At 62.3% G+C, this 18,715-nt stretch overlaps 2 protein-coding genes across 3 annotated transcripts; both read left to right on the forward strand.

The window, feature by feature from the left end:
- Window positions 1–1,828: 1,828 nt before the first annotated feature.
- HPCAL4 (hippocalcin like 4) lies at window positions 1,829–5,956 on the forward strand. 2 transcript variants are annotated; one of them, XM_040535314.1, is made up of 4 exons: window positions 1,829–1,943; window positions 3,690–3,859; window positions 4,003–4,218; window positions 4,444–5,956. In XM_040535314.1, exons 2-4 carry the CDS (start codon window positions 3,698–3,700, stop codon window positions 4,639–4,641), a joined length of 576 nt encoding a protein of 191 aa, XP_040391248.1. In that variant the 5' UTR covers window positions 1,829–1,943; window positions 3,690–3,697; the 3' UTR covers window positions 4,642–5,956. The 2 variants fall into 2 exon arrangements, with proteins under 2 accessions (XP_040391248.1, XP_040391247.1); XM_040535313.1 differs by having other exon boundaries at window positions 1,835–1,943; window positions 3,590–3,859.
- Window positions 5,957–6,946: 990 nt separating this feature from the next.
- NT5C1A (5'-nucleotidase, cytosolic IA) lies at window positions 6,947–18,314 on the forward strand. Its single transcript, XM_040535307.1, has 6 exons — window positions 6,947–7,070; window positions 12,937–13,104; window positions 13,880–14,009; window positions 14,221–14,343; window positions 14,790–14,974; window positions 15,280–18,314. The coding sequence occupies exons 1-6, from the start codon at window positions 6,966–6,968 to the stop codon at window positions 15,643–15,645; spliced, it is 1,077 nt and encodes a 358-aa protein (XP_040391241.1). The 5' UTR covers window positions 6,947–6,965; the 3' UTR covers window positions 15,646–18,314.
- Window positions 18,315–18,715: the final 401 nt, after the last annotated feature.

Below are 18,715 nucleotides of genomic sequence, written 5' to 3' on the forward strand. Positions count from 1 at the left end.
CCGTGCCGGGGGGGGGCCGCCCGCCGCCTGCGTGCGAGCCCTGCGCCAGCTGCCGCTGCACCACAAAGCCCCCCATGGCCCCCGGCCCCCCCACGCCACCGGGGACGGTGACGTCTCGAGTGCGAGGAGCCGGGGACGCTTAACCCGCTGCGTGCCGGCCTGACCACCGCTGGGGCCTGCCCGGGCCGCGGGGGGGCTCTGAATCTGGGGGGGGGAACGGGGAGCCCCCGCATTCTTTGCTCCTGCCCGTGCGCCGCTCCCGACCCCCCCCCCCCCGGCCCCTCCCTGGGCAGCGGCACCGCCCCGGGCCGGGGCCACCCCAGCGCCGCGACCCCGCAGCCGGGGCCAGGCGGGGGTTGGGGGGCGGCGGGGCCGGGGGGGCCGATGCTGCCCGGCCGGGGGGGGGGCGGGCGGGGACCCCCAGCGCGGGGTCTGCCCACCCTGACACCTCAAACCTCCCCTTCCCAGGCCAGCGCTGGGCATCCGGGGGGGGCTCGGCGAGAAGCCCCCCGGTGCCCCTTCCCCCCGCCCCAGCGCCCCCACGGGTGCAGTTTGGGGGGGGGGGGCACACCGCCCTGCCCGCGGGGCCCGATCCGGCTGCGGCCGAGGTGCGCTCAAACAGCCCCGAGCACCGGGAAACGGGGGATTCTGTGGGGCCACGCACCCCACGGCACACACACACATCCCCCGAGGGCACGGCCCCCCCCCCCGAGGACACGGCCTCCCCCCCCCCGAGGGCAGGGCCCTCCCGTTGGCAGGGCCCCCCGGGCCGTGCCGGTGCCGCCCGCAGCCGCTGGGGGAAGCTGCAGCCCTTCGCATCCGGCGGCGGGGCCGGGCGGGGGGGCTTGAGGGGCCCGGGAGGCACCGGGCAGCGGCGGGGGGGTGACAACAAGAGGGGGGGTCTCGCTGCGGCAGCGGGGAGCGGGAGCGGCCCCCCCGGGCTGCCCGGTGTCAGCCCCCCGGGTGCCGCAGTCGCCGCCCCGCGGGGACCCACAGCCCCCGGCCCCGGCCCGTGCCGAGGGGCCAAATCCTGCCCCCCCCGGCGGGGATCCAGCCCCGGACACACCGGGATGCTGCATCTGGCCGCGGGGGGGTCCCAGCCCCGCCGGCCCGGGGGCAGCGGGTGAGGGGTCCCTGCAGCCGCGTACACACACAGAGCTGCGGAGACTGGGGGCTCTGTGACCCCCCCCGCGCTCCTTGCCCGGGGCAGGGCCGGGGTGGGGGGCATCGAGGCGGGGAAGGGCAGAGCCCCCGTGTGCCCCCCGCAGCCCCGGGGGGACCGGGACCGGGACGGCCCCGGCTGGAGGCAGATGTCCCCCCCCCCCGAGGGGCCGCTGGCAGAGGGGTGGGGGCGGCTCCGGCCACGGCCACGGGAACGCTCCGCGTCTGGCGCTGCAAACCCGCGGGGGGGGGGGGCTCCCCGGCAGCCCCCGGCCGTGCCCAGCGCGACCCCCGGGGCTGGCCCCGGCCCCCCCCCCCCAAGGCGCTCCAGGGGAAGGGGCTGTAGGGGGGAGCAGCCACCCCCGGGCCGATGGGTGCGGTGCGAGTCGGGAGGCTCTGCTCCAGGATGGGGGGGCTCTGCTCCGGGCTGAGGGCCCCGCAGGCACCCCCGGGCCCCGCCGCTGCAGCACGGCCGGACCCAGCACCCCCGCGGCCCCCTGCCAGCACCCCCCGGCGGCCCAGACCCGCCCCCCCCAGCATCCCAGTGCCAGTTTCTCCTCCCAGCATCCCGGTACGCCCCCCCCAGTAACCCACCCCGCCGCCCCCCCCACTGATTGACAGCGCTCTCAGCCACTGGGCGGGCGGTACCGCGGGGGGGGGGCGGGCGGCCCGCGGCTACAAGAGGGGCGGGAGCGGCGCGGGGCAGGGCCGGGGGCTGCAGCGCGGCCCCTCCGGTCCCGGCCCCGGCTCCGCTCCCGCCCGGCGCCGCCGCCACCCGCCAGGTAAGGGCCGTCGGGCCCGGGAGCCGCTCCCCCGGGGCGGGACGGGGCTGCCGTCGGGGCCGGGAGCCGCTCCCCTCCCGCCGTCGGTGCCCCCGGGACGAGGCAGGCGGCGGGGAGCAGCGCTGCCCCCGGACCCGGCGCCGGAGCGTGTCGGGGCCGGAGCCCCCCTCCGAGTACCCCTGCCCCAGCCCGGCCGCCCCGTCCGTCCCCAGGGCCCTGCTCCCTCCTTGGGGTGCTGATGTGGGGTGCCCTGCACTGCCAGGGTGCCGGCCTGGGGGGCATCCTTAGCGGCCCCCCTCTGTCCTCTTCTGGGACCAGCAGCCAGTGGCCACGATGGTACCGGTACGGTGAGAGGAGGGGGTCGGGTCAGGGGTGCCAGGGCCCTTCTGGCACCAGCTGCCGTCTCCCGGCCTGGCACGGTCTGTGCGGGATCCTGTGCGGGATGGGTGCTCAGGCTCTGTGGCCCCCAGGAGCCTTTGTGTCCTGGCCTCTTTGGGGGCTTCACTTGCAGGATAAGGAGCTCCTGAGGTGCCGTGCTTCTGGAAAAGGTCTTCCTCGCTGTTCCCTCCTGGGAAAAGGAGCCTCTTGCAGCTCTTGTGTGGTTGAGAGTGCACGGGGAGGGGTGTGAGCATGGCACACCGCGGGGATTAGTCAGTCCCTGGGGCAGGGCTGTGGTGCCAGGAAGGCTGGTGCAGCTCCGCAGCCGTGCCGGGGGTCTCTGGGGAAGCGCTGAGCTCTGTGGGCGTCCAGACACTTCCTTGGCTCTGGCTGCCGAGGGGCGGTGGGTTCAGCGCTGCCGCGGGCGGTGACAGATGCTGGTGGGATGCTGGGGCAGGCAGCAGCCTCTGCCTGCGGCGTTTGCTGGGAGCGGGGCTGGCAGGGAGGGCGAGGAGCCTGGATTGTTGTGGGGGGAGGCTTGTGCCCATTCCAGGGTACCCCCAGGTCCCGCAAGCCCACGTGGCCAGGAAATCATACGTGCAAAGGGCAATTGGGCTTGGTCGGCCGCCAGGCGAACTTCTCCTCAACTTTATGGAGAGAAGCTCCGGGAGCTCTCAGCAAACCATCTGCTGCTCGGGCTGAGCGGCGCCGGCAGCCAAGGCTGCGTGGGAGCGGGCACGGCATGTATCGGAGCTGCTCCGCCTGCTGCCCACGCAGCCACGGGCTCAGCAGCGCCCCGCTGCACCACGGGCAGCCCCAGGGCCGGGGTGTGAGGCTGCGGAGCTGCCCCTCACCGAGGGTCAGGCACCAGTGGCCAGCTGGGCGCTGCAGGCTGGATGGTGCTGGTGAGGTTTTTCCCTGCTTTAATGCCACAGCAGGGACTGGTCCCCACCCTTGTGCCCCTCTCCTGCCGTGCAGAGACTTGTGATGTCTTTGTCACATCCTTAGAGAGGGTGCCTGGCCCGTCGTGGCCTGGTAGAGCATGCAGGGAGCTATTCTGGGTGTCAGTTGCTGAGTGTTTTCCTGCAGCCTGAAGGGGGGACTGGAGGTGATGCCATGGCTGTGCTAGGGGGCTGCCGTTGGGCAGCTCCTGCATCGAGGACCACAGCTGAGCATGGGTGCTGAGCCCAGCCCCGGTGCTGTGGTCGCTGTTGTGGCGTTGGGCAGTGAGCAGATGCCTGCAACCAGGTGGGTCTGCTCTGCTGTAGGGCAGCACACGGGGCTGGCCAGCCGCTGGGGCAGTGCAGGACCCAGGATCACGGCCGGCCCCGTGCTGGCACGCAGGAGCCCCCACGTTTCCCCTGCCAGGCGCAGCCATGGGCAAGCACAGCAGCAAGCTGGCCCCGGAGATGCTGGATGACCTGGTGAGGAGCACAGAGTTCAGCGAGCAGGAGCTGAAGCAGTGGTACAAGGGCTTCCTGAAGGACTGTCCCACTGGCATCCTCAACCTGGAGGAGTTCCAGCAGCTCTACATCAAGGTGGGCTTGGGCTGGGGACCTGCACGCTGTCTGCGGGGCTGGAGCACCCACCCTGCTGGGGCAAGGGTGCAGCTCCCTGCGGAGCAGCCTCTGCACTGAGCTCCCCTCCCCGTTTCGATCTCTCCCTCCTCTCCTCCCCACAGTTTTTTCCCTACGGAGATGCCTCCAAGTTCGCCCAGCACGCTTTCCGCACCTTTGACAAGAACGGCGATGGGACCATCGATTTCCGGGAGTTCATCTGTGCCCTGTCTGTCACCTCCAGGGGGACCTTTGAGCAGAAACTCAACTGGGCCTTTGAGATGTACGACCTGGACGGGGACGGGATGATCACACGCCTGGAGATGCTGGAGATCATTGAGGTACTGGCGCTTAAATAAGTGGGGGTAGCTTGCGTTGTTCCAGGCTTTTCACTGGTATTGGGCCCACCAAAGAATGGGTTTTCCTGTCCAAAGCCTTGTCTGAAATGCCCACGGGTGTAGCTGTGCAGGGCACAGAGAGGCAGCAGTCCTGCCCCTGCCTTGTCCTGGCACCTTCTGCCCACCCAACGTCCCCCCTCTGGTGCTTTGCTCCCCTCCTCGCTGCAGGCCATTTACAAGATGGTGGGGACTGTGATCATGATGCGGATGAACCAAGACGGGCTGACGCCCCAGCAGCGCGTTGACAAGATCTTCACTAAGATGGACAAGGACAAGGATGACCAGATCTCCCTGGAGGAGTTCAAGGAGGCAGCAAAGAGCGACCCCTCCATCGTCCTCCTCCTGCAGTGCGATATGCAGAAGTAGGGCCCTGAGGGCTCCTGGCTGGACGGGCTGCAGCCACCCCTGCTGCCCGTGACAGTTTCCATCCCCACTTTCTGCTGAGCGCCCTGTGCCTGCTTCGCCCCAGGTGTGACCCACGCTCTGTCCCTGGTGCCACCCCTCTGCCTCCGCTCCTGGCCACGTCGGTGGCCGCGTCTCTCCCTCGATGGGCAGAGCCTGCCCCGGGCACCGCTGGCTTGAAGTGCCCCCAAACCAGACCTCTCCCGTCCTGGAGCTGGACTCCCTGAGGCTGATGGCGAGGTCCCAGCTCCCCGTGCCAGTCGCCCCCGTGCCCCTGCTGCTTGCTGCCTGCTCTCCCCACTGCTCCGCCTGGCCCGGTTCCTGATCCCGTCTGAGAGCAGCTCTTTGCGCTGACCCCATCGCTCGTGGTGCCTCCAGGGAGGCTGAAGGCTCTGGGTCCTGTCCCTGCTCTCTCCTCTGCTGGCAGCTCCCCGTGGGGCTGTCTGGGGGCTCGGGTCTGGCCCCAGGGAGCTGCAGCCCCCACTCCCTCTGCCCAGCTTTAGCTTTTCTGCTGCTGCTTCTGCTGCTGGGAATGGCCAGGGCTGGTGAGGGGACTTCAGAAAGAGCAGAAGTGTCCAGGTCCACCCTTGGACATGGCCGGTGTCTGATCCCAGAAGCCACCTTCCATCCCATCACCTGTGGGAGCTGGTAGGGACAGCGGGGGACCACCAAAACTGCCCCGGTGGTATTTGAGGTGCCTGTGGAGTTTCTGGCCTTTCTGAAAAGGGAAGTGGTGCCAGCTGTCCCAGCCTGCTGCCTCTGTCCCTCCTGCCCAGGACAGGAATGTTGCCAGGGTGTTTAGTCTGCACGTTGTGGTGTTGATGTCTGTAATGTCTGTTAGGAGACTGTGGACTTGGTATCTATTTTTTTTTTTTATGGAAAAATAAAATGTCCCCCGAGTGTGGTGTTCCCCTGAATGGCTTACTGGGAGGCAGCTGGCTCCTGCAGCTGCGGGTGAAGCAGGATGGGAACATTTCCCCTGAGCATCGCTTGTGGGGCTCACCTTGAGCCTGTGACACCCAGGAGATGGAGGGGGTCTGCCTGGGGAGCCTTGAAGATGGATGAAAAGGTAACCCCTCAGCTGTGAAGGCAGCTTTGGGGGAGGGAATAACGTTATCCTGCAGGAGGGGGGTAGGAACAGGGATCCCTGGCCCTGAACTAGGTCTCCCCTGTCCTCCAGGAGCTGGACCCTGGCTGCCCCTTCATTCAGGGGCACAGCTGGGGGAGCTGGTGGTGGTGTCCTGGGCCCATCCCGGTGTCATCCACCCCTGGGACCTGCTGTTGCTGCACGTCTCTTCCACCCCCATCCTCCTGGCACGTTTCTTTCCTCTGGCCTTTCTTCTCCATCGGCAGCCTGCAGAGATGGGGCCTGTTGCCGAGGAGCTCGCACCAGCTTTAAACACCTCTCTGTGTTTAACGGGGCGAGCTTGGCTCCTGCTGTGCCTGCAGGCACGCTGCTCCCTCCACCCTGTGCAACGCCTGCGTCCCCTGCGTCCTGAGCAGGCAGAGGGAGGGTCCTGGGGCAGCGCCTGGGGATTGCCGGGGGCGCTGGGGGGCAGCTCCGCGCACCCGGGCTTTGGCTGCCGTGTGCGCAGCAGAGCAGGGCTGCACGCTGGGGGAGGACGGGTCCGGGAGCCTGGGCCTGTGCCAGGGCTGCCGTGTGAAAGGGCAGGAGCTGGAGCTCGAGAGGGGGCTCCCGGAATAGCCGCCGCGATCCCGGGCTGCGAAGCTCCCGCTTCCCTGGGTGTCGCCCCCGAGGAAGCTCCGGTATTCGCCGGGGAGACCCGCGGGGGCCCTGGGGAAATGGAGCGTTTGACGGGGACGGAGCGATGCTGGGCTCCCAGGAGGGCGGCCCCGAGGGCTGGGCCCAGGGGCTGGGCTCGGTGCTGCCCCGGGCAGGGAAGCGGCTGCGGGGGGGGGGCCGGGGCAGACCGCGGGGATCTCCCCGGGGGGGGGGCCCTCGGCTGCTGCCCGCGGCTCCTGCGGCAGGCGGAGAGCCCCGGGCTCGGCGTGGAGCCTCGGCGGGCACCCGCAGCGCCCCCCGGTGCGCGCCCCCGTGCCGCTGCTCGCCCCTCCGCGACCCGCCCCGGCCCCGTCCCTGCCCGCCCGGGGCGGCTGCGGGGCGCCCCCGCCCGGCCGTTACCGGGGACCGGGGGGTGCGGGGCGGCGGCGGGCCCGGTGCCGAAGAGGTTAAGCCGCGGCCCGGTGGGTTGGAGCCCGGAGCTCCGCGGGCCGCCCTATAAAAGCGCCCCGCCGGCAGCTCCCGGTGCGCACGGAGCCGCCGCGCCATGGAGCCGCCGGGCACCGCCGGGGCACCGGGCGCGGCGGGGCGGCCCTGGGAGGACGCCAAGGCTTTCTACGACAACCTCGCCCCCAAGAAGAAACCCAAATCGGTGAGAGCCCCGGGCTGCGGCCCCGCCGCCGAGGGAGCCCCCAGCCCAGGGAGGGAGGCGGCTGCCCGAGACCCCCCGGGTGCTGTGCTCGCCTAGGGTGGGTGCTGTGCTCCCCTGCATGCCCCGTCTCCTCCAGCCCCCACTCCCCTCCAGGCCCCCCTCCGAGTGCCCGATCTCCTCCAGGTCCCTCTCTGAGCACCCCCCTCTCCTCCAGGTCCCCTGCGGTCCTTGGGTGCCCTGTCTCCTGCAGGTGCCCTGGGCTCCACATGGATCTCTCCGGTTTTCCTTTGATCCCCTCCCAGGGGGTCATCTCCCTAGGGGTCCTGGGGGAAGCCCTGGCTGTCTCCAGGTGCCCCCCCTCCTTCGTGGCATCCCTGCATTGTCCTTGGCTGCCTGGGGTCTCTCCAGAGTCCCCGATCCCCCCGGGATCCTGCATGTCCCCGGACTGTCCCTGTGTCTCCCCAGGGCTGAGACGTCCTTGTGGAGCTGCTTGGTGCCCACAAGCTGCCTGTCCCCAGCTGCTGGCCAGGGGCAGGAGGTGGCCGTGGCAGAGCAGGGGGACAGCCCGGGGCCCGAATCCCTGCCTGGGGGCGCTGGTGCCACCCAAGTGGGCTCCCCCACTCTGGGAGATTAGAGCAAAGCGTGCGTTATCTAACCAGAGCTGAGCTCTGCTGCGTTTAAAAATGGGAGCTCTGGAAGCGCTGCCGTGTCTCAGAATAGCCGTGGCAGCGCTGTGCTGGCAGCCTGGCGAGGTGGCCGTGGGCTGGCCCTGGCCCCGCTGCCTGTGAGCTGCGGGCACCGGAGCGTGGGGCAGTGCTGGAGCCACTGCCACGGGGCCTGGGGCACGCAGGGCCTGTCGTGGTGAGGCTCCGTGGGGGGGAACCCCAGTGAGGGGAGCTGGCCAGGAGGCTGCTCTGCAGCCCCCAAGTGGGGACACCGCCCTAGTTCCCTGCGGGGGACCCCCGGTCCTGTACCCGCTGCAAACCGTCCGTGCTGTCACCTCGCTCTGCCCGTGGGACAGGGGCAGCCTGGCGTGGCGGGGGGATGCGGCTGGTTGTCTGCCACACCATGCTCTCAGCCTCCTGCAGGTGTTTGCCCGAGCTCCTCCTCTTCCTCTCCTGGCAGCACGCTCGGTGCCCGCCATGCCCGTCTCTGCTGTGTGTGGGGGGAAACTGAGGCACGGGGCAGTGGTGTGGTTTGCTCGCGTGGCAAACCAGTGGCAGAGCCAGGATCCAGGCGCTCAGGCCCCGAGGTCGGGCTGTGCCCCCCATCCATGGGGCAGGCTGCGTCCAGGCCAGGCAGCTCGGCTGCCCTCGCACACAGCTGGGCTGCCCAGCCCTGCCAGGCAGCTGTCATGCCCCGTGATGGACGGCTGCGGAGCACTTTTCTGCATTATAAATAATGTGTTTTGAAAACTCAGAAACATCCTAGCCATTGCCCTGAACTTTAATCTGATCCTGAGCAGGGGGCTTGCGCTCCCAGGGCTTCCCTGTGCCTGCGGGAAGTGAGGTTGCTACTGTCCGTCTGTGCCCTTGTGGGTGCTTCTGGGTCTGTCTGTCCTCGGCTGGGTCTGTCCGTCCTTGGCTGGGTGTCTCCGCAGCCAGGGCAGGTGCTGGTGTGGGAGCAGGAGCAAGCCAGAGCTGCTGCTTCCTGCAGGTGGGCTGGCAGGAGGCAGGGTGATTTGGGGCACATTTTTGGGAGCACTTTCCTGGCTGGGGAATGGGCTAACGCAGCATCCCCAGAGCCCGGGGGGCTCCCTGCTTTGCCGGGGTCTCTGCTCTTCCCGCTCCCTGGCTCCCATGCCTGCTCCAGCCTCGCTCCTGCCAGCTGGGGGAGGTCAGCAGTGAGACTTGTCACTCTTCAGCAATGTGGAAAATGTCCCCCAGCATCTCCAGTGACACCGTGTGGGGAGCTGGTGGGAGCTGCGTTTTGCTGCTCCCCTTCTCCGGGTGTCCCTCGTCCCCTGGCCCGCCAGGCCCCTGTGCCCACGGGGACCCGTCCGGCTCAGCGGGGTGCCTCCTGTGCTGGGCTCTCTGTAGGCGTTGGGTGCAGTGACTTTTGGGATGCTTTAGCTAGCGAGGAGACCTGTGCTTGACCCTGGACCTCCTCCCTTTCCGTGTCCAAGTTTAACACCAAAATTCACCTCCAAGCTTTGAATTTCGCCACAAGGTCTTCTGCAGGAGCCAGCCCAGAGCCACCAGCATCCCTCCAGGCTTTTGGGTAGAGGTGTGTCCCGCAGGATCAGCCCCAGGCGGTGCAGAATTACCTGCTGCACCGGGCTGCAGGCTGGGGTCTGCCTGGCCTCTGGGGGTGGCAGTGGGAGCTGCCGGTGTTGGGGGCATGGGGGGCACCTGCAGCTCTTGAGTGGGAGGGCACGGCTCTACTGTGTGGCCTGGGGACGTGTGGGATTTCCAAATGTCTGTCTCTAATCCCTGGGGGGCTGCTCAGGATTTACATGCGATTAGGAGGGCGATTTAACGGCCTGCCAGCTGTTGGGTCTGCGGAGGAAAACGTGGCGTTTCCACTCACTGCAGAACACACCTTTCTGTCAAAACCGAAGCGTTTGGGGTTGGGGTGGGTTTGGTGCTCTGTGGAGCTGGAGTGTGCTGGGAGGTCACTTATGTCTGGGATGGGGTTTGGACCTTGGGGACCGCCTGGAGGTTGCACCAAGGGCTGGGCTGTCAGCATGGGTCCCTCCTGTCCAGGCTGAGCCCAGAGATGCACCTGGGGTTACGGTGGGACCTTCCCCCCTGCCGTCCTGCTCACACCTCTGTTAAACACCTCAATCATCTCTTGGGGGAGCTTTAGGACAGGGCTGGATTGGCCTCCCATTGGAAGGGAAGAGGGGAGAGGAGCTGACCCTGAATCCCCAGGCACAATTTCAGCTGGATTCGGCTGAGCAGAGCCCCACAGCCGCTTCCTGGGGATTTTGTGGGGCAACAGGCTGCAACCAGCCTTGGCCGACCTTGGGTGCTGCTCCGAGGGCACTTGGGGTGCCCAAACCTGCCAGAGCTGGAGGCTGTGTCGGGATGGAGCCCTGTGCAGGCTCCACGGGCCTCGTGGGACTAAACGTAGCCCAGCCAGGGCTGCGGGATGTGCGCACTTTCTGTTAAAAAGGAGAGTATTTTCTCCTAGAACTGTGGTGTTCCCCAGGCAAAATGGGGGTTGTTGGGTCATTCACAGAGCTCTGGTGGAGTTGAGGTGCTGCAGTTCCCATAGTGCCGTGACTTCCTAAAGCCACTTCTTGAGCGTGGTAATGACCATCTGCAGTAACAGCGGGGATGGAGAAGCATCCAAACAACCTCGAGGAGGGAACACTTCCAGATGAAATCTCCACTTCAAAGAAATGTCAGAATGCATCTCCCCTCCTTGCAGAGCAGAATTGCCTTATTCCTCAGCAGTCAGCATTTCCCAGAGCACAGCAGGGCTGCTGGAGCTGCGAGCTGCGCTAGCGCCTGGCTGAGGCTTTCCTGCAGAAAGTGCTCAAAGGGGCAAATCTTCCTCCGCAGGCATGAGCAGGATCCGGCAGGTCCCGTTCCCAAAGGCTTCCCGCCTGCAGGCAGCTGGGGCTCCGGCAGCCCATGCCGGGGCAGAGGAAGGCCCCAAGCTCACGGTTATTTTTATTGCTGCGTTTATTACCTCTTAAATTAACCTCCTGGAGGCTTGTGCCTTTACATGGCAGGGAAGGGACCTTGAGCAGCCTGCTGCCGTTGCGCAAGGTGCCTGCGCTCTTGGCACCGCCACTGCAAGGTGTGCGCAGTGTGATGCAGCTTCAGGCCGGGTACCCGGGGGCCCTGCACACACGTCTCGCCCCCCAACACGCCTGGGTGCTGTGTGTGCCACTGACCTGCTGTCGGTGCTGGGCTGGCAGGGCAGGAGGTGCTGCGCTGCCACCGGGAGCGAATCTCTCCTTACCCAGAAAGACTGCGCGGAGCGGCCGTGCTCCTTGCTGAAGGCTAATGGCCGGATGCCCCAAAGCCTTTAGTGGTTATTAATATTAATATTTTCAGGTAATAAATGGCCCATGACACCGGAGTTATTAATTAATGAGGTAGAGCGCTGAGACTTGGCCCACAGCCAGGTAATAGCCAACACCCACCAGGCAGCTGAGTGTGAGGTGGGGTTGATACGCTCCTGGGAGTGATGCTGGTGCTGCTGCTGCTCTGCTCCCACATTTGCTAGAATAACCCTGCGTGTCCTGGGGGTTGTTCCTAGAATCACAGATCATTCAGGTTGGAAAAGACCTCTAAGGTCATCTAGTCCAACCTTTATCCTAGTACTGACACAGTCCACCACTAAACCATGCTCCTGAGTTCTACATCTACATGTTTCTTGAAGACCTCTAGGGATGGTGGCGGCTATTCCAAGGCTGCACAACCTTTTCAGTACAGAAACTTCTCCTAAAATCCAACCTAAAAGCTGGGGGGAAAAAAAAAAAAGCTGCTTTGGGGGGAAAAAAAAACACCTGCTTTCCCAAAAGAGCTGGTTCAAAAGGGGATCTTATTTCTCTACAAGGGTCCCTCTGGTCACGGTGATGTTCTCAGGCTGAGCTAATCTGTATCTGGTCCTAATCGCCCACTGCTTAATCTGCTTGCTGCGGATTTTGGGTACTGATGCGGCTTCAGAGAGGCGTCAGCCACGCTGCAGGGCTGGCCCCAGGCGCCGCCAGTGGGGCGGCGCGGTGCTGGGAATGGCACGGGGGCTGCTGTGACTCACTGCTGGGCGCGTCTGTGCTGGGCAGGATCGGCAGAGCCAGCGTGGGGCAGAGCAAGCCCCGGGGCAGGCCCAGCCCTGCGGGGAGAGAAGGTCCCCAGTGCGGATGGGGCAGCTCGTCCTTGCCAGGCTGCTGTTCTTGCAAAGCCCAGCCCTACGCAGGGTGGGAGCTTGAACTTTGGAGCACCTGGGTGTGCGGAGCAGGCTGGCGAAGGCACCCTCCACCTCCGGGCAAGCGGCATCGCTGGGGGATTACTCACGGGTAATGTGCTTCGTGATCCTGGAAATCACGGAGGAGCTGAGGGCAAGGTGTTTCCGCAGTGCTGACGGCCTGGATTTCACGGGCTCCCTGTGGGGATGCCCCCGAGCGCCCCAAGCCGCTCCCAGCAGCAGGGCTGCCTCTGCTGCCCTCCCGTCCTGGGATCTGCTCTGCTGGTAGACAGATTTTTGTTGGCCGTCAGTAATGAACTGGCTTTCAGACTGCAAGTGGTGATGGGGATTAACGCCCTCCAAGGGGAGAGGGAGGACAGGCAGGGGTCAAGAGGAGACTGACTTTTGTGGTGCCCCCCTCTGGCTGCCAAGTCCCACCGACGGCCCCTTGTTGACTTCGGTGGATTTTGGATCAAGTGCATGAACATTAATAATAATGACTCATAAATCATTGCTTGCACCACCTGTTTGTCATGTTTCCACCCACAATAACTATATTGAGTGTGTTTATACGCTCAGCTGGCATGGGCTGTTTGTCACATCTGGATAGCAGCATGGGAGTGCCGATCTTGCCGAGCCGCAGTGTGTGGTTTTTCCTGGCTGGAGGGAAAAAGCCACACAAATTCCTTCTGCGCGGGGTCAAGTGGTTCTCCCGGGGCGGTGCCTTGGGTCTGGATGTGTCCCAGGAGCCTGTTTGCCATGGGAGAGCTTGAACATGGTGCAAGCCTCAGAAAAGGGGCCTCAGGTATCCGAATTTATGGGGACAGTGTGTCAGGGTATATCCAGGGCTTCTCCCCTGGAGCAGGGAAGATGAGGGCGTCAGCTGCCTGGTCAGTGCAGCCGTCCCAAAGAGGATGTGCTGTCCTGGTGAGGGCTGGCCGCTGCCTCCAGGTGGGGGGGCCGTCAGCATGGGCTGCCCCCAAGTCTCACCCTTTCCACACAGCCAAAGCCTGAGAATGCCATCACCATTGCGGTGTCGTCGCGGGCGCTTTTCCGCATGGAGGAGGAGCAGAAGATTTACAAGGAGCAAGGGGTGGAGGCCTACGTGAAATACCAGCTGGACCATGAGAACGAGCCCTTCCTCCCCGGGGCTGCCTTCCCCTTCGTCAAGGTGAGCGTCCGCCCGCATAAGCTGAACCCGACCCACGAGTTTTGGGGTGAGGGGGCACCGCAGGGTGCTGCACATGCAGAAGGGATGGGAAATGAGGGATATACCCACAGAGCAAACAGTGCAGATAAACCTCCTGGCAAGGATGTGCTGCTTCCTGGGCTGGGGAAACGCTGAATGTTCCAGATTGGCCAACGAGCCCGAGAATTGAAGAAATCATCTCTTTGGATCATATCTAAAGCTTCCATTTAGGGAATTCTCATCTTGCTCTCTGACAATAAAATTGGCTGAATTCAGTCTTGCTACAGAGTTGGCCAGTTTCTAATTTTGACATGTTGAAATGAGATATTTAAAATTTTAAATATGTTTTCCAATTTCTGCCCCAGTTCTGCTGGATTTGGTGCGGTTTCTTCTGCTGGTCCTCCTTGGAGCGACCTCTCACCTTTTCCCAATGAATAAGCAAATCCACTTGGTGGGGCGAGACATATTCTTTTCCTGATTGCTTGAAAAACACTTCTCTGTAACTCTGAGCTAATGCAATCTCATCTCCTAACAGAAACTCGAAGCTTGTTGTGTTAGGCAGTAGAAGGGTGGCTGTGTGTTTTTTCCCCAATGCAGCCCCTTCTTTCCCAGCTGAAGCCGCTCGCTGGTGTTCGCGTGGCTCGGGGCGCAGCTGGGGCAGGTCCCTGGTTTCGGTGAACACAAGTTGTGCTCGGTGAGGAGGGCGGCAGGGCCATGCCCGGGGCTCGCTGACCCTCCCTGTCCCCGGGTGCTGCAGGCGCTGGAAGCGGTGAACACTCAGCTGCGCGAGCTCTACCCCGACAGCGAGGAGCTCTTCGACATCGTCCTCATGACCAACAACCATGCCCAGGTCGGGGTGCGGCTGATCAACAGCATCAACCACTACGGTGAGCTCAGCGCAAAGCATGCTTCGTGCAGATGCTGCCAGCTTTTGGGTGGGGTATTGTGGCTGGGCAGCGGGTTAAGGAGATGCTTTCTCCTGTCTCTTCCACCAAACCGTGTGCTGAGCCCGCTCCTCCCAATCTTCCTGGGCTCTGAGTGGAAGCTGGCACTTTTTGGGGGGCGGCCGGGCTCACCCCGCTGTCCACCTGCCCTCAGATCTGTTCATCGAGAGGTTCTGCATGACGGGAGGGAACAGCCCCATCTGTTACCTCAAGGCTTACCACACCAACCTCTACCTCTCCTCCGACGCCGAGAAAGTGAGTGGGGCCATTGAAGAGGGTGAGTCCGGGGTCCAGCCTGGGGGTTGGGGGGGATGCCCAGAGTCCACAGGGGTTGGTGCCAGGAGTGATAGCTCCAGTGTCCCCGTGTCGATGTGCAGGTGGGGTGGCTTTCCCACATCCCATCAAGGAGGGGATGTCCTTGATGCTCCAAAGAGCCTCCAGTGTCCATGGGAATAAGGCTTTCCTTGGGCTCTACAGCTCTTCTGGTGCAAAGGCACTGTCTTCCCTCTTTAATTCTTGCATGCAAAGTGAGGCCTGTCATCTCAGTACTTGTTTTTGCTGTGAAAGGTCTCAGGGCCAAGCTGCAGGCGCTGTTTGGTGCGTGCATGTTCTCTCTGTGTTTGCTTGCAGCCTGTTGTGTTTTGCTCTGCTCCTCAACAGACGAGCGGTGTGGCTGGGTCCTTGGGTAAATGTCACCTCTCACCTTGCGCTTCGTGTCCCCAGGGATTGCCGCGGCCACCATCTTCAGCCCCAGCAAAGATCTGGAGGTGTCGGAGAACCAGCTGCGGGTGGCATTTGACGGTGACGCCGTGCTCTTCTCGGATGAGTCGGAGCAGATCGTGAAGGCTCACGGCCTGGATATGTTCTTTGAGCATGAAAAGGCTCACGAGAACAAGCCTCTGGCACAGGTAGTGCTGGGCATCCTGGCATGGTGCAGCCAGAAAAGCCTCTGGGGGAGAGGCAGCCCGCAGCGATGGCTGCACCATGGGGAATGTGCCGGGGCTGGCGCGTGGAGCATGGCGTGCGGTGGGCCAGCAGCCTGGCACTGCCAGATTCAGGCTGCGGGATGGCTCCGGCTGCCCCCTCAGTGCCACTTCTGAGGGCCTGTGGGGAGAAGGGCTTGGCCAGCGTGCCCGGCCCCGGTGGGACTGGGTGCTGGGAGCAGGGGTCGGCACGGAGGTCTCGGAGTGACGGCTTCCCCTTGCTCTGGCAGGGACCCCTGAAGGGCTTCCTGGAGGCCCTGGGGAAGCTGCAGAAGAAGTTCTATTCCAAGGGGCTGAGGATGGAGTGTCCCATTCGCACCTACCTGGTGACAGCCCGGAGCGCCGCCAGCTCGGGAGCCCGGGCCCTAAAGACTCTGCGCAGCTGGGGCCTGGAGACGGACGAGGCGCTGTTCCTGGCCGGGGCTCCCAAGGGGCCGCTGCTGAAGAAGATCCGGCCTCACATCTTCTTCGACGACCAGATGTTCCACGTGGAGGGAGCCAAGGAGATGGGCACCGTTGCTGCCCACGTCCCCTACGGCGTCGCCCAGAAGCACAAGCGGCCGGCGCAGGAGAAACAGCCCCAGAACAGCAAGTAGGGCGGCCGGCACGGTGTGGGCGCCCCGAGCAGCACGCGTGGAGCTGGGCTGCGCTCGGCCGGGCTGATCCCGGTGGGAGCCCGGTGCAGGTGCGGGCGGAGGAGGAGGCTGCCACAGCCTCCTTTAGCCTTGGTGTTTTTTGCAATGTCGTGACGTTGTCCCCTTCCTCGTGGTGCCTCCCGCGAGGCGCTTCCCCGTTCGTCTGCACTTGCTTCAGGCAGCGTCTCTCGAGGACGGGTCTTGGTTTTTGTGCGCTGCTCATGCCGGGCAGGTTTAACCTTATTGACCGTTCTTCAAACCCCAGGTGATTTTCAAAACCTTTGATTTAAAGAGCAAATGTTCAGGCTAAACTGTTGAACTGGAAAGTTAGGAGCACAAAAAAAAACACCTTTCTTGCAGCTTTGAAGCAAAATACTGTCCCTTTTCACTAAAGAGAACCCCTAAGTTTGTTCCCTTGCTGGGAAACCTAAGGTATATCCAGCACCTGCCCCCCGAGGAGAAAACCTCATGTGTCTTTGTCCTTCCACCAAGGTTTTGTGAGCTGCACAGCTTTTCTTTCATACACCGGAATTTGGAAAAATAGAAACAAACATATATTAAAAAAAAAAAAACAAACACTTATCTGCTTGGAGCTTTGGGCCAGTGTACCATTGGCCCAGGTTTTTAAATGTGGGTTCCACAGTTGGATGAGTTGGCACTTAAAAAAACCATCTCAGTAAGACATCCAAAGCCCATCTCTCGTGTGTGCCTTCCAGGGTCTGCAGACACATGCCTAGGGCTTGAGTTAAGGTAAAAGCAGGCCCCAATATATTAGGGATATCATTTGAAGTCCATTTAGATAAATCTGCAGAGAATTTCAGCCTTGGGGGTTTAATTAAAGGCTTTTTTTCACCTCTCTAAGCTGAGCCCATAGGAGTTGGTAATCTTTTTCTCCTCAGCTTCTTAAAATCTCTGGTGTTTCCTAAAATAGACACCTCTGCTCGTGATGCTGTGAGAAAGAACCAAATCTCTGATTAAAAATCAGGAAACCAATTGGAGTGCTACTCCAAAATCCGTGTGAAAATCACACTGACATTACTGCACAAAGCCATGTCCCGAAGGACACACTCAGGATGAAAATGGAAAGAATACCACTTTTGTGTTTTGCTTTATTATTATTATTTTTAATTCTTCAAGGCAGAGCATGCCATGGTTGGGCACAAAGGGTGCCCAGGGGTATCAGATAGTATTTTCAGTTGCTTCCAACTTTGCAAACACCAGTTCCGTGGGCTGAAGTTTTCCCAGGTATATGTCTGCCCCTGGCTTGACTTTGCTTCAGCTAAAAGAGCTCAGCCTTTCCTAGCAGTGAGGCTGGAGTGGTGGTTATTGCACTTCTGACAAATACCCCAACAAGCTAACGATGCCCTCATTGGCCCTGCAGACTGTTTTCTCATTGCACTAAATCCTGCTCAAGCAGTGAAAAACAAATTGCACTTTTCCACTCCCGAACTCCTTCACCTTCACAGACTGTTATTTGTCACACCTGGGTGACAAACGCCTCAGAGGAAGGTCTGAAATCCAAACAAAAAGAAGTCTTGAAAGAAATGAGTATTGCAGTTACACATCTGTTAATATACAGGTCTATAAAAAGGTCCTGTTTTTTTTTAATGTGAACCCCAGATATTGGGATCTGAATGGTATCTTGCAGTCCTTTTTGGCAGAGGCAGGGGATAACAGCCTGGCCTCCCAGTAAACATTTCCAAGGTGTTTCCTGAAGATCCCGTTTTGGAAACCTGGCCAAGCTCAGCTCGCAGAGGCTCCTGCCAGTCCGGGAGGTGACGTTGCGAGGGGAACGGCATCACCAGTGAGCCCTTGGGAGGCAAGGCAGGGTGCTGATGGGATGGGATGGGATGGGATGGGATGGGATGGGATGCGCAGGGAGCTGGGCATGAGCCCGAAGGCAGCAGCACGGTGTGGGCAGCTGTGTTAGGGACTCTGCTTAGGGCCCGCCTGCTGCCAGGGCAGCTCGGGGGCTGCTGGGGGACACAGGGCTCAGGAAATGCCCCCGAGGTGAGATGAGCCCCCTTCACAGCTCCTGCATCCCTCTTGCACTGGGAGGATTTTAGGATTTTCCCTTCCCGCGACAGCTGCTCCGTTCGCTTTCATCCATGTGGCTTCCAGCATGTTTTTTCTCCTCTACCACTGACTGGCGGGCGTGGATTTGCTGCTTGTGTCCTGTCCTCGTGTGCCCATCCGTGCCATCTGCTGGGGCTGGGGAGCGATGCAGCCCCCGGGGCTGGCTGTGTGTCTGACCGCCGGTGCGGCTGTGCCTTTTGTTCCGTGCTGGCCAACAAATGGACTTCCCTGCTGCATGTCACTGCTGCGAGTTTCACCTCATTGTTCTCCAGTGTTTTTTCTTGTAAACGAACTGCCATGATAATGAAACCCCTTTGGGTGTTTTTCTGTAATAAACTGTGTTGGTCCCAGCCCGACTTTATTGCCATTCTCACAATGGGTATTTTGGCTCCCTGGTACAGGCAGCAAGAATCTGGGGTCCCTGATTGGGACCTCCCAGGCTTTATGGTGAAGGGATGGGGGTGATTAGAAGAAAAAGGGACTTAACAGAATTCAGAAAATGTAACAAAAGCAGCTACCTGGGAGCTGGAGACTGCTGGGAGAGGTGGGATTCCAAGGCAGAGATGTGCTGTGAAACCTCCCTCTGCTTCGTGAACGGGCTTTTATTGAAACCAGAACTAGTGATGAAGTCCTGGATAAAAATACAATTTGGCAGAAGACTTTTGTCAACTTGATCTTCTCCCAGCCAACAGGTGGGAGGCAGCAAAAGCTTTTTAGAAGAGATTTATTGCTGCTGAAGTACCGGGTTTATCTGAATAGCGACACTGCAGTTCTGGTGTTAGCTCCTCCCCGCCAATAAAGAGAACAGATGGGTTAAGGGGAAGCAACAAATTCTCCATCCCTCACCAAATATAGCTAAGGAATGTCCATAGGCCCCAGGGCAGCATCTCTGCATGGCCCTCAGCAGAGCGTTCCTGAGCAGACTTGTTTGCTGGGGACGCTTTCCCTGTGCCCA

This window comes from Cygnus olor, chromosome 23 (assembly GCF_009769625.2).
Source record: "Cygnus olor isolate bCygOlo1 chromosome 23, bCygOlo1.pri.v2, whole genome shotgun sequence".
In the NCBI taxonomy this organism is placed as follows: Eukaryota; Metazoa; Chordata; class Aves; order Anseriformes; family Anatidae; genus Cygnus; species Cygnus olor.

Coding starts and splice junctions, on each gene's coding strand:
- HPCAL4 (XM_040535314.1), top strand. CDS start 3,698: ATGGGCAAGCACAGCAGCAAGCTGGCCCCGGAGATGCTGGATGACCTG. Junction 3,860..4,002: donor TCCAGCAGCTCTACATCAAG/GTGGGCTTGGGC, acceptor TCCTCCCCACAG/TTTTTTCCCTACGGAGATGC. Junction 4,219..4,443: donor AGATGCTGGAGATCATTGAG/GTACTGGCGCTT, acceptor TCCTCGCTGCAG/GCCATTTACAAGATGGTGGG.
- NT5C1A (XM_040535307.1), top strand. CDS start 6,966: ATGGAGCCGCCGGGCACCGCCGGGGCACCGGGCGCGGCGGGGCGGCCC. Junction 14,010..14,220: donor CAACAGCATCAACCACTACG/GTGAGCTCAGCG, acceptor ACCTGCCCTCAG/ATCTGTTCATCGAGAGGTTC. Junction 14,344..14,789: donor GAGTGGGGCCATTGAAGAGG/GTGAGTCCGGGG, acceptor TCGTGTCCCCAG/GGATTGCCGCGGCCACCATC.